Below are 18,562 nucleotides of genomic sequence, written 5' to 3' on the forward strand. Positions count from 1 at the left end.
ACATTTTTCTTTATTTCACATGCACAGTCGACATACTTTGCTATGAATGTATCAGATTAGAAAGGCGCTTCTCCTTTTAATTGGCCAGCACACACACAAAAAATGTCGCTGACTGAATCAATTTAGCTCGTTAATCAAATGGGGATAAAGTGACAGACGTAACCGTTTTCCATATAAAAGGGCGTTCAAGCGTGAACAAATATCGTTGCCCCCATTTTTTTTTCGTGCGGGACATCCCAGCTTTTTTGGGTGTTGTATCCCTTTCATTTTCTTTTCTCTAAATAGGTCAAAGAGACTCGAATTCATTGGTTCGTTGATGATCTCTCTGTCGTTATCAGGTTGAATTGATCAACCGCAATTCATTTATTTTTTCTTCCCTTTTCTCCGTTTTTCTTTTTTCTTGGGAGGGTGAGCAAAGGCTTCATTCTTCGAGTCTCCTTTTTTTTTGTGTGTGCCTTTTTTTTTCGTGTGTGTTATGGCCCGTCGTGCACGATAGCATCGGGAGCCAAGAGTCGCGCACGGGCGCTGGCGATTCGCAGTCACAACTCAGCCGTCGTTGATAGTAGACCGAAATTTGAGCCCCGACTGCTAATCGGTTAACCGTTATTCACTTGTTTCACCTCGTTACAAAAAAAGAATCTGATAACATTGACCGATTACAAAAAGATCTCTTCAAACTTCCTCAAAAATTAAAATCAATGAGTTCAGATTGGCGCCTTTAGAGTTTTCGTGAGTGTCAAACCCTCTCAACTCCCGTTGTGAGATAAAGTGAACGTAAACGTTTCAATTGTCCTCCCCCCCCCTGGTTTTTTTTTAAAGGAATTCATTTAAATAGGCCATTAACGTGAACGTTTGAATCCCGACATGGGACCGATTGATCCGGAAGGTGGCGATATGAAAGCAATCGTGGCAGGTTCGCCATCGTCAGGTTCGTCTTCCCTGAATATGACGTCACCGGTGGTTATTGTGCCGGCAATCGATGAGAGACCAACGGTGACAACCATTACCGTTACTGGTGTGGATGGAACACTTCAAAACAATGGAGAGGCTTCGTCTACTACCCCAGCAGTTCAGACTCCCGTCGTTGCCTGCGCTCAGCCGTGTGGCTACTCGTCGGCGTACGTCACCAACAGGATGCACAACACTCAGTTAGGAGGTAAGACATCAAATCCATCGTGCGGATGGAGGGTCTTGCGCATTAGGATCCATCGATGGAACATAATGTTCCAGAATGACAACCCAAATCGATGCGAGGTGTTGAGAAATTTCATCTGCGATATCCGTTCATGTTTTTTAAATTGTATTCATCTTCACCGCGTGATTCAAATCACGCGACATCGAGTCATTTATTTAAATTTAAGTTAAAACTATACGACTACTAAATGCGGTTGGTCTTTCGAAAGAGAACAAGATAGTGCTCGCTTTTTGGGGACGGAAGTTGTTTCCTCTCCCGATGCTGATGCGTCACGCGTGTCACTTTGATAGATTGCCTTTTGCGTTATAACGAACGGATTGCAAGCCAGATCGCACCTTATGGTATCTTCGGTTTGTTTATTTGTTGTCTTCCCCTTTTCTGTTGGATTTGGGCTGACTTGGGGGAACGGAAGAAGGCGAGAGAGAGACGCAGCAGCGATGGAAGCGCGCAGACAAGCACATCCAATAGTTTTTCATCAATTGGTTTGTTTTCGTTGATGTTGTCAGCCAATTGAGGCGGCAGCAATCCGATCGAGAGCACTAACGGCGATAAGAGGACGACGGACGACTACAATCGACATGAAAGACATTCGCGAGTGTACGTAACAATTGTGTCGATTTCCAACGAACCGAGATGATGTGATGCTTTCTTTTATTTGTAACCAGCTGTATCCTCCATTTTGTTTTTGTTTTGTTCCGACATTATTAGAAATGTTTGACTTGACGAATCGCGTCTGAACGGGTAGAGGAAATTAGCGGAAACGAACCTAAAAATTTGTTTTTTTTTTCTTTTTGAGTTGGGGAGGGGGAGCTGTCCGGCCGGTTCTATTTATTTTTGGAAGGAAGGTTTGTTTCTTAAAAAAAAAAAAAAAAACGAGAAGAAAATGCTACTGCAATGCACGCACGATTTATGTGCATTTTTTGCTTACGTGTTTATTCCTCTGCTGTGTTTTAGGCTGCACGGAAGCGGATCAGCCCGGAAGGAAATGCAGTATAACCCTTTTCTTTCTTGAAACTATATTATCGTTTTTCTTTTGTTTTTTTTTTTCCTTTTTCATCCTTCGGCTTGCGACTCCATTTTCTGGAAGGCAGGCAAATGGTTCACCATTAACAACATGAAGCCCAAAGAGGAAATTAAAAGTGTTCCAACCTTTCCGGCCATTGGTCCGCACATTGAACATTGACTTTGATAAAAAACCAATACGGCCCCTGCAATCGAGACGATAAAAAAAAATGGCAGAAAAGTCAACTAAATCAAGAAAAATCTAGGCGTTTTTTTCTGTTCCAAATTCTCATCCGCAGCCAAAAAAGAACAAAAACAACAGCGGGCTAATGATGTCTTTGACGAGCTAACCGTCACGAGAGATTGCTCATCAAGGAAAACAGCAATCTTATTGGGAATTATAGTTTGAAAAAGGGAGGGAGTAAAATCGTTTCCAAACAAATGGTGAATATTTACAAGGGGTTCGAACCGACGTGGAATGAAATTGACGTCACTCGATGGAAGCAGAGAAAGAATGGCGTACATGGAATAAGATCGATTTTTGACTTAGTCGATATATGTACCCAAACAAGTAGTCTTAATAATGATCTGTAATAACCCTACTGTTTGAAGTAGTCCGTCATACCTTTTCCTGTCGCCGGATTAAATTGAACGCGCTCTTTGTTGCCAGTTTTCGTGAATATCGTCAATTTGTCTTGAACCTCCTATAAAGCTACTCCAACAGATCCAGCCATGTTTGTTGAAATATGTAAAATACATGCCATCGGGCCAATAGCAATTCTACTGAGCACGCTCACGCTAGACCTAGGATCCAGCGGTTGATCTGTATAGGTTCACCTTTGGGTCCTATTTGTTCTGCGAGATCGATTGTGTAGACCGAGGAAAACAAAGCAGTGTTAGAAGTAGATTCTTTTTTCGTCACGTGTGTTACCGCTGCCGATTGATCCAACGTTCACGACGACCTGAGTTACATCGCGCACGGAGGGCTGAAGAAATCTCCCTAATAATTTGCATAGATTTTAAATAAATAGGATGTAGAAGGTGAGTGTACTGTCGTGACCAACAAAAATAAATTGCGTGCGGTACGTGTATTAAATTCACGTCTGTCAACTCGCTCCAACCCGATCGGAGAATATACTCTAAGGCACGGAGTTGCCGCCACTAGTTTGGGTTTAACCACGGGCCAATCTCTCCCCCCATCGCTTATGCCGTGCGTCGACCTGCAGCCGCCGACAAAAGTTTTCGAACGTCGAATGAAATGAGACCATTAGACGAGCTCGTATCCTGCGGGTTGTACATAATGCAAGTTGTTACCAACGCAGTGCCAATCGATAGCTTAGTTCAAGGCTATGATTTGATTCTTATTCGACAACGCTTTATTCAATAGGTACATATATACGCTACTATACGACGATGAAGAGCAGCCTGAGGTGAAATTGCTTTTCATCAAAGTGAAACTCCGCGCCGAACGGTACACGAACCGTATGAAATTCGTTGCAATGCGGACGTGTATGATTGCGGGAGCGTGCGTGTTTTTACGGCCTAGCTTTTGACGGAGGAGGCGGAGTCACGAAGCTTATGCTGGTTACGCGCATGCGCGTTACACGAGCTTGTCGCTTTCGCTCTATTTTTCTTTTCTTTTGTTTTGTTTCTTTGCTAAGTCGACGGCGACGTCCCGATTCGAAACTGCACTGCGAGCTAAAGTCATCGTGGACCTCGCCCCTGTGCCCCCTTGAATGCTTACCACCACCCGCTTCTCCATACGATCCCGTCACACTCGCCGTCTTGGCTTCGACTCCCGAACAAGTTCCTAAGCGTCTTTTCTTTTCAGTCGACACCCGTCCCGCGTTCAAAAGCCGCGTGTTTCGTTTCATTTCTTTCCTGTTTTTTTTTTTTTGTTGTTGTTTATTTTTGCCCCTTTCACTTGTTTATTTTCTCCATTTGGCGCGCTCCGTCTTTCACGTTCCAAACCTTTCCCCTTCGTTTTTTTTTTTTTCATTACGTAAGGCGAGAGGACGGGCGACAAACGATCAGTGAAAAACTGTGAGGCAGACTATTCGGAGGGCGTGTTTCGTTCGCACCACACTGTGCGAGAACCTTTGCTGCGCTGTTGACATCCAATTGTCGGCCTCTGCTCGTTCATTATCAGATCGTTAAGTTGAAATTCCCTTTTTTTTTTTAAATTCTCGTTCGTACGCGCCATGTGGAAGAACGTCAAAGAAACGTGTCGTGAAAACGGACTGGCTTGTAAGTATTTGATTGGTTTATCTTTGTTTTCAACTTAAGCCGTCCGCCTTTCAAATTTACATGTATGGCGGTTATCTGTTAATATCGGCGTGATCTAAAGTTAAAAGCGTTAGGGAGGTCTTCGATATTTTGTTCCCTATTCCTTTTTTTAAAAATGAATGAAAATGACGAGGATAGGAAAAGGGAGATGATGGCAGAATGTGATTGATGGTTTTCTAATGGCGTTTTTAATTAGCAGAAGGCCAGCCAGTCATCACTTTTCTCTCCTTCGATATCAAAATCCTTTTTTTTTTCTTTTCTCTTTCTAAAAGATGATTTACGACCGGCCGGCTGTCGTCCTAATGGAACTCTTTTTTTTCTTCTTCTTACCCCATTCTTTCTCTTTAATTTTTTTACGTCGTGTTAATGGGCTTTTTTTTTGGGGGCTTTTGATTCTTTCTGATTATCCGCAAGCCGAATGTTTTTCGTTGTTTCATAGACGAAACCATTTGACCGATTGTTTTGGCGCTTGTGCTGCCGGTAACGGATCACATCGTTCGTTTAAATAACTTTCGATTTGCATAGTTTTTGTTTTTATTCGAGCGGAATTTTACTCTGCCAAAAGAAATAGACTATAGAGCCGATTGTTCTTTTGCCGCACCGATGCCAACCAAAACACGTAGGCCAAAATGTAATGCGGCTCCTAATGCCAGATTTTTTTATGGTTGTCTATGGAATTCGTGTGTTTGAAAAAGAGGCGTGTTTTTTTTTGGGGGGGGAGGGATTACATTCCGGCGGATGTGACATTGGACGGAGAAGGTAAAGTGATGAAAACTTTGTTTTTTTGGCATCCTGCTGCTTTTTCCCAATTGACAACAAAAAATCACGAAGGGAACTAACATGTGCGTGATTTTGCGTGAAGAAAAAAAAAAAGGATTCCGTGTGTAGCCGCAATTGTTAGTCACGCATGGAGACCGTCGTCCTTCATCCGTCCGTATAGGAGAACGAGAAAAACAATCTAGGGCTGGGGGAGGTGTGTTGCCTTGCTTTCTTTCTACGTCGTGAAATCAAATCAAAGTTGGCATTCGTCATATGGTACATGTCGAATGATTGTTTGTTTTATTTTGTCCCGGCATGATGTTGCCAATTGTGCATGACCCGCGTGACCCATAGCATCTGCTCGTTCTTGTCCATGCCAAAAAGCGAAAGAAGGGATGTCTTCTATATGCAAAGTGTCCCTTGTAAAGTTAAAAAAAAACAAAATGTGGGACAGTAAGAAGAGACATGGAACTTGTTTTTCGATGGACAAGACAACTGAAAGAAAGCCATTTTTCTGCGTGTGTTCCAAGATCGATTGAGCTGCACGAAAACATGAGAATGATCTTTAAGCTCCTTTTTTTTTAGCTCTATCCATGTCAAAAAGAAACGTCATTTTCGTCTTATTATTAGACGAGAGATGAGACAACAAACTTCGTTTGCCTCCATTTCTCTCTGCGATGCTGCCGGCGCTCAATTGAGCCTATCAGCTTAGATGTTCTTCTTCGTCGTCTTGGGAATCTTTCGGCCACCTTTCATCAAAGTTATTCACGTCGTTAGTCGCGCCCATTTACCGCTGCCTTATTTTCGCATAGAAGAACATCATTTGGCAGCGAAACTTACTTCGCATTCACTCCCACTATACAGCCCTCCGCCTTGACCATCATCATCAAACTCTATGACGCCTTTTAGTTTCCTTCCTCGGTCTTACTGAATTGCTTAACGAAACGAGAACCTCCTCCACGCGCGTCTTGTCCTTCACCTCCTGTTTATCTCTTCCTTGTGCCTAGTAATTTGGGAAGAAGGATATTGGGGCTATTAGGGCGAATGAGAGCTCGGGAGTCTTGGTTTTCATTAAGGGAAAGTGTGGAGAAAATAATGTGCACCATGTCTTTTGTTCCACCAAGGTGTCGAGGAAAGAAACACAAGGCTAACATAAACTAATCAAGAAATTCAGCCCCTTTCATTTTCTTTGTTCTTTGCTCGTTTGGGATAAACCAAACGTGTGCCAGTGTATTTATAAAACAGACCCCTATTCTTTCCGTCTCGTGGTAGATAGACTTCTGGAACATTTTAGAGGTTTGTCCCCTTTTTTTTTAAAACCCACTCTGCTGGTGTCTCATTCCCGGTCCGCAAACAAACGAAAGAAGCGTAAGTTGGGTGACGTTAGTGGGTTCAACACGAAAGAAATAGGAGGACCATCAGAGGATATTGTCCTTTTCTTTCGTGGGTATAGTGGCATATTTTTCTTTTTTTTCACATAAGAGGGGACAGTAGAACATGGTCATTACTTTGTTGGTTACTTTCACGCTCCACCACTCGTGTTTGGGTTCCGTATCGGATCGCATTCGTGCGTGTTTGTAAAGCCCACGTCCAGCGCAGCTGCTGTCGAATGGCGAGTGGGACATCAATTAAGGGATCCAATTCATTCGCCCTTTCATTCTCTGATAAAAAACGATCGGCAACTTGAAAGACACAAAGGGTTTGCTTAACTTTGTTTTGATATTATTATGGCGGGATGACGTTGTTTTTCCTCTACGGTTTGAATTCAACCGGACCTCTAGTCGCCAACCGTTTTATGATTTAACGGTTCGTTAGTACGCAAACTTTGGCTTTGTGTTCATTAGAGAGTTCTGGGCTGGGGGGGGTTGGGTCGATACATTTGACGTATCCATCGTATAAACTGGAGAGCTATATTTACATAAGAACAGTGGAATGATCCAGCGTCCCGTTGCCGGATAACGGGATGGCCACGACGTCTGGCGATCAGATGATGAACCTGGTCAGTTTAAGGACATTCTTTCAACGAGAAACGCTTACGTCACGTCTATGAAAAAAATAAAATAAAATCATAAAAGCGTTGAGAGGAAATGACGAATGAAAAGGGGGGAAAATGGAAAAAGGAATTGGCATTTGTCCTCTACCATTTTTTTTTTCATTTGAACATTCGTTGGGATGTGCGGATCTTCGTCCCCTATCTTTGGCTGTCATTGCCCTCTTTCAATTGAATGAAAAAAAAGTACACACACGTACACACTCCGTTGGATGATGCTTTTTGAATGGTCTTGCGACGCTCTTTGATATTCCGATTTTTTACCATCTTTATCGCTTTTTTATCGTCTGCACTTGAAAAGGGGCGCTTTACTTTTGAACGGAAAGAAAAATCCTTTGATTCTATTGGAGAGCTTATTTTCTGCCGAACGTGACGCGTCATCCGGCGCTGGAAGTGATCGATTCCATCAACGATTTCATTCCGTGTAGACCCAAGCGCACCGAATTCCAATATAAAGTCTGTTCGTACATCTCTGAACTTCTTTTTATCAATTTCCGTTTTAGGGAATTTCCGATACTCTTTCAGCGTCAGATGAGGCGCTGGCAAACGCCAAAAATATTTGCGCTCCCAAAATTTTTGCGTGATGTTTAAGGTCGGCCGGATCAAATGGATGACTCGCCAAAAATCTGTAATTAGAATTTCGTGAGTTTTATTTCATTTGTTTGATGCAAGAATCGATTTTTTCATTTCACCGGGGAGATTTCCACACCTTTGCGTGAATTTGACGTACATCACGTCATCCCTGGCCGTTAAGTAAACGTTTTTCTGTTTAAAAAAAAAAGGCATTTGTGAGAGTCAAACGGTTCCATCATTAATATCCTCACGTTGTTAAGCGATACCGCTTATTCTGAATGGATAAGGTAGTCTGGCAGTCACGATGGCCTGATCGGGACAAGTTTTATCCGGAACGGAACACGAAAAAACACGCCACACTTTTCTTAACTTGCTTAATCGGAGAAGCCCCTATAATCAGTCTACTTGTCAAAAGCCTTCAACATCGTTATCAATTCAATTTTTTCAAGGCTTTCCGTCCTTTCTTTTTGAACAAAATAAATTGAAAATAAACCAATTTGTTTTGAATGAAATATTTAAATGCGAAATTGAAAATGTGGGTGAGGTAAAAGTTGGCTTGATGAAGTAGTAAAGCGCTGCCAAAACGATTGTCCAAAGCTTAAATTTTCAGTATATAGAAATTCAGATGCAAAGCGGTCAGTTCGGACGCGAGTAAGAAATCACGTCCGCAATTTTATTGCCCTGTGAAGCGATGCGCATTTGAGGAACCCAACAAAGTAGAAATTCCCCTTGGAAAGGACGGACAAGTAACGGATTGGATGCACATAGTTGACAATGGCGATCGTTGTCGGAAGTTTTGCGCACGATGACAGGGCGTTTGCGATAGCGGAACAAGTCTCGTGAAAAAAAACTGTTTCCATCTTTCAACATCGTCCCCCCGTTTCCACATTTTCTATTTTGCTCGATATGCCACGTCCTTGTAAATATAAGAAAGGCAATACCACAATGGTAGCTGCCAGTTAATGTAACCCCTCTCGGCATGTATAGTTTGTCTTCTTGTTTACACGCCAAAAAAAAGTTCTTCCGTACTACGAACAAAAAGGGCCTGTCATCCGCATGCGGGAAGCTGTGACATCCTCTCGACATCGTGAAAATCTGCTTTCTTTCATTTCTTTTTTCTGTTCACGGCACAATCTGCAGTTTGTTTCTCGTCATTTGTGTGTGTTAGTCCAGTAAGTATTCTACAAAATTCGCTTGTTTGCCTCGTTGTGACGTGTGTTGTCTTGACGGGAGGGGACCATCCGGATGACCGGACCGATCGTCTGCAACCGACTAGAAGATGACACAATCGTTTTATAGTCCGTAGATATATACAAAACAAAAGAGTATCGGTTGTATTTGTTTACGGCCGCTTTCCTACATCCATCGCCGCTTCAATCATTCCTGCCATCCGCGATGTTCCGCCGACGGATGGTAATCAAACAACGTCGTCATCTGTTTTGTTATTTACTTCCGCATGACAGCGAAACAACAAAGCCGGCCGAATCGCTTGATGTGAAACCGCTTTAAATTCCAGCTTTGATGCAATTCTAATCAATGGAATTTCGATCGTCATCAGTCGCATCGTTTAAAGGTAGACATGACGAGCGGGAATTTGATCGATCCGAACGGCATCCATATCGGAGACGATGTTATCGCTTATAAAATGTAGCCTTTCTGTTTTTAAAAAATAGAGTGTGGACGTTGAAAGTCGAGATCGAGATAAAATCAATTCTGAAAAGGGTATTGAAAAATGACATTTATTCGAGAGGGGAACAAAAAAGAAAAGGATCATTTGCATTTGTTTGGCTGTCGTGATGGTAGGCCTACGGAAAGATTGATGCGTGATTTAGACCAAAATCGAAAAAAAACAAGAAATCATGAAATAGGCCACCGTATGTCCATTGGTTTAGTCTTTTTCCTTTTCTCACGTTGATCTTGTTAGGAACGTCAATTGGCCTCGCGCACGAACTGCCGTGACAATCACGCCGTTGTATGGAGAGAAATCTCATTGTGAGTTGCTGGCCGGAAACAAAAGAGAATTGGGGGCGATTTTTTTTTTGCCCCGCATTGTGCGTGAATGAAGGTGATGAGACGCTGACGCATGAACTTTTCTCCGGAAAGTGAGGCCGATGGCTATAATCATCATAGATTTGTCCAGAAAAGGAGAAAGCCCTTCGCTATTCAACGTCCGTTCCAATTTTATCAAATCCCTTTCAGTGGCCTTGGATGTGATTTTTCTTTTTTATTTCGTTAGCACAAAGTCAATCGGAAGTAGACCAATTTCACGAGGAAATCACGGAAGGTTTAGCGTGTGTACGTGAAAGGTGCTGGAAACACAATGGAGGATAAAGGCAACGTGATTAGAGTATAACAAGCGTGAAAATTGAGTCGCCATTTGATCCCCATTTTATTTTTACTAGAACTTTTGTCGCGTTAAATCCTTTTTCTCTATAAATATTGAATTCCTTTGTTTTCATTTACTTTGTTTCCGTTTTTTTTTTTAGTTGGCACGATGAACTACACATTCAGGGCTGAGCCCGTTCGTACCGCGCTGAAATAATGCAATCAAGCGAATAGCGCGCGTGCGTGATTTACACAAAAAGGTCGCATCGGCCTCTGCCTCTATTCTTTGTGTGTGTGTGTACACTAACTACATAAATGTGTAGTTAGTATTATGTGTATAAGTATAGATGTATGCAGCCACTAGAAGGCAGAGGGGGGGATTTGAGCTTGATGTGAAAATGTGGAAAGGCTTAGAAAGGAAGCGGTGAGTTTCCTCCGGAGAGGAATCGGAAACATCTTGATTGGTTCGTCCAAGGCAGATGGAAATTTTTTTTCCATTTTTTTGTTTGGCTTTTCTGGTTTAGTTTTTTTTAAGCCAATGCGCACTTTACGGCGTTCGCTGGTTACACGTAATCCGCTCATGCATCATGGATGCGGAAAGAAAGCAAGTGGTCGCTTCCATCGCCATCGCCTTTTAATAAATCGTAGTTAAAAGGAATCGAATTTTCTATTCTTTTGGGGCGACTGGAACAAAAGAGAAAGGAAAACGAATGAAGGATCGAAAAGAAGAGATCGTGAAATTGTTTTGATTGCGATGAATATTGGCGAAATTGGTTTAAATCTCTGCTTAAATGAAACCGGTGCAGTTGACTCACTTTTCTCCAATGTCCAAGCTTTAGTCATCGTATATATATATATAAACATGTTAGGGGGAGTTTCCGTTCCATGCGCTTTATACGAGGATGTCAGGGTTAGGGGAAGTGGGTGGAAAAGCCGAGAAAGAGAGGAGAAGAAAGGGAGAAGAAAAGGCGGAGAAGGCATCGGACAGAAAAGACGCGTGCACTGACAAAAGACGCCGCGAGGTGTCACAAATCGGAGATGGACGCAGCTCGTGAACTGCCGTAGAAGAGGAGACGCGATGGAACAGAGTGGCGCTAGAGAGGGAGTGTCGAGCGTGTCGATGGTCGGTAGCTCTCAGTCGGGACATGTTCGCCCTAGAGTTGGCATCAGCGCCCGTCAACTCTTCCTTTTCGGATCGTTTTGGCGGCGGTGGCAACGGAGATGAGCCGGCCTCATCAATACCGCCCGAATTCAGGAGCAAGTACGGTACCTCCTTTGCCGATTACCCACAGCCTTTGTCCGATCCAGTCAGGACTAGGATTTGGGGTCCTCCCGTTGTTCGTGGCTCGGCAGGCAAGGCATTCAACACCTTTATTGATTCAGAATAAAAACCAATTGACAATGGTCATGCTCGCATTGTTTCTCTTCGAATTGTTGTTATTGTTTTGACTTGCTGCTCTAAACTGCCTCCGCCTCCGAAAGGTATCGTGTCCATGTGAATAAGAGCGATTGGATTGATTGCGGTTCGATTGTTTTCCGTTAATTCGGTAGCAATAAGACAAATATGTGGGTGGCATTAAACGAAGGAAGAATGCCGATGTCAAGTCATTCGTAATCTTATTTCGATCATTTTTCTTCTATTTAACAGCAGACCCTGGCGGCCCTGGCATCTGTGCATTCATCTTGACACTCTTCTCGTTCCTGCTCATTTTGGCCACGTTCCCGCTCTCGCTATGCTTCTCCGTCAAGGTAAGACACTATTTTCTTTTCAGTTTTAAACAACAATGGAGAAGTGAAAACAATTTCGGTAATCGTCTTAAATGTCACATGGTGTTTCGATTTTGTTTTGTTCTCTCTCTTTCAATTTATCGGTGTTTCTGTTTGGCAACCGTCCCTAATATCGTTAGTGCGTCATCGTGCGAGATGTTTCAACACTCCATTACCGTTTCTCAATCCATTTTCCAACGCCTCCGTGATTATTAATGAATATATGCATCACTTATTCTTGCGTGCAGATTTTTCTTATCTTCGGCAAATTCGAAATGATTTAGGTGATTTAGGCACGACTATGAGACTTAAATAATGATCTGAAATTCACCGAATTTAAAGTGAACGATCAACTTTGAATGTAGATCCAACTGTGTCGTTCCCCCGTACGTTGCGTAGGAAAAACAAACAAGAAGCTTATCAAGTGAAGGTGAACTCACTGTTCCATCTACTTGAGGAATATTCTCTTATCCCGCATCCTCCGGAGAATAAATAAAAAGGGGGTGAAGAGGAACAGGTTTGGTATAGATTTTCGGTTGAGAAGAGCTCTTCTCTTTAGTACTCCAGGTACTAAGGGTTTTCACGCTAGAGCAGTTGTGAGTAAATACAAGGAAAACAGCAAAGCACTCGCTTTATTGGTCGTTCGTTTTGTTTTGTAAATGCATAAGGAGCTGGAGAGGTAGGACATGTGAATAGCTCGTTGAGTGGAGGGGCTTTGACTTGAAAGAATCGGTATCCAAACAAGGAACGGTGCTGTTCTTAATTGGCAAGTTCAAGTGGGGAGCTCATTTAATTCTCTTCACGGAAGATTAGACTGTCGACGAGTGAACAAGGTCTTTTTAAGTAATGAGGACCAGAAGCAGCTAGCAGACATAAATAGATGCACAGCTTAAAAAGTAGGTTTATTATCGTACAAAGAAGGTTCTTAATCCTGAAACGGGTAAGTCTCTTACGCCCGGTTAAAAAATAAAATTTTGCCCTCTAGCGTCTGTTTTTGTTACTACTTAACAAAGTTTACTTTTCACGCCGCTAGGTGGTGCAAGAGTACGAACGAGCTGTTATATTCCGCTTGGGTCGTTTGCTCAAAGGAGGTGCCCGCGGTCCCGGTATCTTCTTCATCGTCCCGTGCATCGATACTTACCGCAAAGTTGATCTTCGTACCGTGTCGTTCGATGTCCCACCGCAAGAGGTAAACAACCAGTCTTTTTATTTTCGCCTTTTTTTTCTTTTTGTTATTTCAAATTCGCGCTTCACCGACCATGTTCATCGTCGTTACGATCATCACGTTCTTCATCATTTCCTCTTCATTCAACAGTATTATATTTATTGTTTTTTAAATTGTCGTTCAATTCGGGGGAGGGGGGGCTTCGTCAAGGTCGATTGAGCGTGAAGAACATTCAGGTAATTCGTCGAAATGAAAGAGAAAATAAAGGGCCAATAGATTTTTGTTCAATTTCCAACGAATTAGCAGAAAGCAGCAAAGCTTTTTTTTTTTTAAATTAGCGGTTAGGCAAAAAAATTAAATTTTATTTTATATTACACGATCTCATTAAATAATCTCTTTGTTTAATTCCCCACCGGCTGAAGATGGACCCAAGTTGGAATCTGTGCAATTTAAAATTAATCTCTTATTTTTCCACTAAAATTAGAATTTTTCGTACTCTCGTTTTTCATTTTATTTTATCGATTGGACGGGCATTTGATTTCATTTTTGTTATTGGCCATAGGTTAAATGTTTTTATGACGTTATTCATCGTTCTATAGTGCAGTATGCTGGGGGTGTATTATTATTTATTTTAATTTCATCAGTTTTCTCTTTTAATGTTTTTTAAAGAATTTTTTTATTTTCGGTATTAGTATAGAGACTGTGCGAATCATGACATAACGAAAAGTCACTTTACCTGATTTAGTTTTTTTATTGAATAATTAAGTTCTTTTTTACACTGTTCGTCAAATAGAGCAACTGAAGGGAAAGACAATAGCGACAACAAAAATTAGACATTTGCAAAGCGCCACCTTGTGTTATTAATGCAGGTCTTGTCGCGTGACTCGGTCACGGTGAGCGTAGACGCCGTAGTCTACTACCGCGTCAAAAACCCCATCATGGCCACCAACAACGTCGAGGACTACAGGTTAGCCCCACACCCCAAATAAAAAAGCTAAATTTGCAACACCAAAACAAACAAACGAATTAAAAAACAAACAAAACAAACAAAACTTAAATTAATTTGCCACTTTTAAACAATCCTTGTACGATAAAATCCTTCACTTAGCCGAGTATTTTTTTGAAAAAAAAACACTTAAATTGTTTTTAACTGGAATGTAAATTTTTTTTTCTAACCTAAAACAACAAATAATAAAATAACCAGTCTTGCTTTTATGACATTAACGAACAACGAAATATCTTTGTAGATCTCGTGCACGTGTGTGTCGTAACAAATCCGTGTGTTAACGGAAAAAATAAGCATCCTGTTATGCATGAATAGCGAAGCATGTGTTTTTTAATGAAAATTTTAACACCGGTAAAACACGTTTCGATTTCTAGCTTATTATACCATTCAGTTGCCAGTTTACGTCAAAGTCGAAGAGAAAGGACAAGGTCGAGCGGGGTGGGATGTAAATCAAATTGAATTGATAAGACTGACCCGCTTTTTGTTGCTGGTTTAAAAGGAGGCCATTTTAGGTTCGATTTCATGTCGTATAATGGGCCCGATAATTAAGGACTGCGAATAACATAAAAACGCGTACAAAGTTAAGAAAAGTCAAACACACTTTCCCATCATCGTTCACGGATTGTCATTTTATTTTTGTTGAATTATTTGGTACGATATTCCCTTTAAATTTTTGTAAATAGACATCCCTGCCAAACTTGATTTTCCCGAGAAATCACGATTCCCGTAAGACATTCCCGAAACCGGTTGACCATTTGCAATTGTTCAGATTGCAATGAAATGCCAATTATTATTAGCCTGTGACCGACGACACACCACCTCATTCTTTGTTTGCATGTGATCCTTCTTTATATTGTCCAGATCTTGTCACGCGACTCGGTGACGGTGGCCGTCGACGCGGTCGTCTATTACCGCGTGCAAAATCCAACTATAGCCGTTTCGAATGTGGAAAATTTCAGGTAAAAATTCATCAACTCCCAAAACAGCCAATAACTAAAAAAAAAAAGGATCGAACACATCACCAAAATTAGACACACAAAAAACTAACCCAGTTCATCATATCAAGATGACACAATTAACCAGATTTCCCACTTTGGATTTTGATGCGAATCTGTCGGGGGAATTTTATTGCTTCATATCAGATCTTTCATTTCCTTCAATCATCTTTTTTCTTCTCTGTAATCTATACCCAATTGTTGTACGATGGGTATCGCTCAATCTTCTACCATAATTATTTAGTAATTCGTCGTGCGTTAAAATTAATTTTTTTTAAATTGAGGAAGCATGGGTTTCTTAAATAGAAGAATGAAAGTTTGGACATCACGTGATCACTTACCAAGTGAATTTGGGGGGGGCACCTTGATGTTTATTTAATAATTTAATTTTTAAAGATGTAAATTAGCTACCGTTTACAAATGCCTATCGGCACACAAAAAAAAGATCGAGCAATGGTCCTCAAGCGGATTTTTTGTTTTTGATTATAAATATCCAGACACTTTAATTACGTTTTTTTAAAATAGAATTATACATTTTTTTTTTTGCTGTGTGGGGAAAAAAGCCCATGGTCGAATCGCGAGTTTGCACTTTCGTAGAATCACGATAGGCATTGATATCTTTTAAGATGAACCTATCAATTTATTTATTTTCCCAAACACTAAAAACACCTTTACATTCGAGTGCATTATTTAAACCTAAAAAGAAAAACAAAACCAAGCAGTTCCCTTTGATTTGTTGATTGTATGGTCATTTTTCTTTTGCGCAAACAAAAATAAACCTCGCATGGTTTCTTCGTTACGTGACTCTTAATATTCATTATTATGACACCATATCCTTATTGCCCACCGTTTGGTTTGAATTTTCTAAAAAAAAAAAAAAATTAAAATTGTTCTCGTATTACCAGCAAAAGTTGAATTGGATTCACACTTGAAAAATTGATACTTTGGAGCTGTGTGAACCGTTCAAAATGAAATGATTCTATACAAATTTGATTAAAAAAAAAAAGATAATGGTCAAACTCCATAAATATCAAAGTATCAATCATATAGTTTTAGTGTGCGTACATAAGTTCCATAGCCATTTAGTCGTGATTCATTTGATGCTTGAAGATGAAACCATTTAAAATGGAATGGGTTCATTTGCGCATATGGCGTGCGCCGTTTTCACTCTCACGCGACACACAAATGTTATTTTCATTCTTCTTTCTCTCTCTCTCTCTCTCTCTACATAATGCATGTGTAACCTAATCCAGAGAGTCGTAATGGCGTCTCCATTTAAAGCCAAAAAAATGGCACATTTTTTTTGCCTCTTTTCTTTTTCTAAATAATTCGTGCGCAATCCACCATGACGACTCTCAACTTCAAGATGAAATCGAAAACCTTCCTAATATTTTCACCTTCTTTGGCGCCCACTCACCATCATCACCTTTAACAACCCCATCGTAATTTTTCTATATTGTTTCAACTTTTTTATTGTTGTACATCAAAACAGTCACTCGACCCGTTTGCTGGCCGCCACGACTTTACGTAACGTGTTGGGTACCAAAAATTTGGCCGAAATTCTGTCTGAACGTGAGACCATCTCTCATACGATGCAGAGCTCATTGGACGAGGCCACCGACCCTTGGGGTGTTAAAGTCGAACGTGTTGAAATGTAACTCAAGCAATCATCCTTTTTTTTTAACGGTTTATGAGGTGGTGGTGTCTTAACGACTTGCGCGAATGCCTTTTTTTTTACAGTAAGGACGTTCGTTTGCCCGTGCAACTTCAACGTGCAATGGCTGCCGAAGCCGAGGCTGCACGTGAAGCTCGTGCTAAAGTCATCGCTGCTGAGGGAGAACAAAAAGCTTCTCGTGCTCTTCGAGATGCGGCTGAAGTCATTGCTGAATCTCCAGCCGCTCTTCAGGTATATGAGGAACTTGTTAGTGTTATTCCTGTAATTGAATAACGGACGAATTCCTTTCTGGGTTGCTGTTTAGCTACGCTATCTTCAAACGCTCAACACCATTTCAGCCGAGAAGAATTCAACCATCATTTTCCCGTTGCCGATCGATATATTGAAACATTTCATCAAACCTAGTAAGGTAGATAAATATGATTTGTGAGGAAAGCAGCCATGTCACGTGATGGATAGATTGGCAATCGACATAACTTTTCGGTTGCAGTACGACGACCGCACACTGCCCACACACAAAAAATCATGTAAAACATAAATATGGAACAATAATGTTATCGTTATTTCAAAATGCCATCAACTTTCAAAAGAGTTACATTGAAAACGACACTGGCACGCTATAGAAGAATCTCAGTCATTCAGCCAACAATTGAACCAGACGACGAAAGGATCTTTTATGATCCAAAATGGCGGCTCACCTGAATTCACCGCTGTCATTTCCTAAATTTTAGAACGCTATTAAAAAAAAAAAAAAAAAAATCTATCCCTCCACATGAACGATTTGTTAAAAAAATTACTTATGATTTTTTTTCTTTAGCTGATGAATGACATTTTCTTTTAACTCGTTTGTTTTGAACAAGAATACGAAGCTGGCGTTATTGCCATGTCATCATCACACGTTATGTACAATTGAATTTCGTCCTACAGTAATTCTATGTGTGTTCGGCCGTGACACTAATTTTATCTCTTCATGACATTATCAAACAAAAAGATAAGCACGAATTGGGTAGGATTACATTAACATCAATCCAAAGTCAATAATATTTGACAAGAAATCTGTCCATTCAGTCCAAATCTCCTTTCATCTTTTTCTTGTTTCGCTTTTTGTGCTCGGATGATTGCTTTATCGGGTGCAGGGATTTTCATTATGTGTGTGTAAAAAAAGAAAACCTTCTCTGATTCCCAATCACGAGCGATATTTTGTCCCTTATCTTTTTATCATCTAATGGTCGAATGTGCACACAATGCTAGTCCCTCTATGTCTGTTCCCTTTCATTTCTCATACGGTCAAAGAGAAAAAGGAAATCCTGAATTTTGTCTTTTCTTTTCTAAACATTTGTCTCAATCGTATTTATTATTATTACATCATCATTGTTATCTACTTATATATCTCTGGTAAATACACAAGATTGCAACAATCACAGAAACTGTTTTAACGACAACTTACGTCGTTTTTGCGTTCTTTTTTTTTTCACTTTTCACAATGGAGATTTCCAAGATGGCCGCCAAATGATTAGAAAACACTGAAAAGGATTTGTCGAAAAAATAATAATAGGAGGAGGAGAACGTAAAAAGAGAAAGAATTTTCTGGAGGGGATAGAGAAAGAAAGAAAAAAGGTCTGTTTCGTTCGTCGTCGTAAAGAGCAAAAAAATGAAAAAATTGGACAATGGGTTACTCAATAAGCATGACTAATTACCATCTGAGATAATACCTGATGGCTCGCGTATGGGCCTTTAAAAACATGTTAACGGTTATCGTGGGAG

At 40.8% G+C, this 18,562-nt stretch overlaps 1 protein-coding gene across 6 annotated transcripts; it reads left to right on the plus strand.

Moving 5' to 3' along the window:
- The first annotated feature begins 526 nt into the window (after positions 1 to 526).
- LOC116932677 (mechanosensory protein 2) lies at positions 527 to 18,219 on the plus strand. 6 transcript variants are annotated; one of them, XR_006652180.1, is made up of 8 exons: positions 531 to 1,156; positions 11,839 to 11,939; positions 12,991 to 13,146; positions 14,990 to 15,087; positions 16,616 to 16,777; positions 16,864 to 17,029; positions 17,103 to 17,325; positions 17,389 to 18,219. XR_006652180.1 is itself a non-coding variant. In XM_045180208.1 (7 exons), the coding sequence occupies exons 1-7, from the start codon at positions 865 to 867 to the stop codon at positions 17,226 to 17,228; spliced, it is 1,101 nt and encodes a 366-aa protein (XP_045036143.1). In that variant the 5' UTR covers positions 527 to 864; the 3' UTR covers positions 17,229 to 18,219. The 6 variants fall into 6 exon arrangements, 5 of the variants coding, with proteins under 5 accessions (XP_045036143.1, XP_032796366.2, XP_045036144.1 ...); XM_045180208.1 differs by lacking the exon at positions 14,990 to 15,087 and adding an exon at positions 13,992 to 14,089 and having other exon boundaries at positions 527 to 1,156; positions 17,103 to 18,219; XM_032940475.2 differs by having other exon boundaries at positions 17,103 to 18,219.
- Positions 18,220 to 18,562: the final 343 nt, after the last annotated feature.

This window comes from Daphnia magna, linkage group LG10, assembly GCF_020631705.1.
Source record: "Daphnia magna isolate NIES linkage group LG10, ASM2063170v1.1, whole genome shotgun sequence".
Classification (NCBI taxonomy): Eukaryota; Metazoa; Arthropoda; class Branchiopoda; order Diplostraca; family Daphniidae; genus Daphnia; species Daphnia magna.

Coding starts and splice junctions, on each gene's coding strand:
- LOC116932677 (XM_045180208.1), top strand. CDS start 865: ATGGGACCGATTGATCCGGAAGGTGGCGATATGAAAGCAATCGTGGCA. Junction 1,157..11,838: donor GCACAACACTCAGTTAGGAG/GTAAGACATCAA, acceptor TCTATTTAACAG/CAGACCCTGGCGGCCCTGGC. Junction 16,778..16,863: donor AAAGTCGAACGTGTTGAAAT/GTAACTCAAGCA, acceptor TTTTTTTTACAG/TAAGGACGTTCGTTTGCCCG.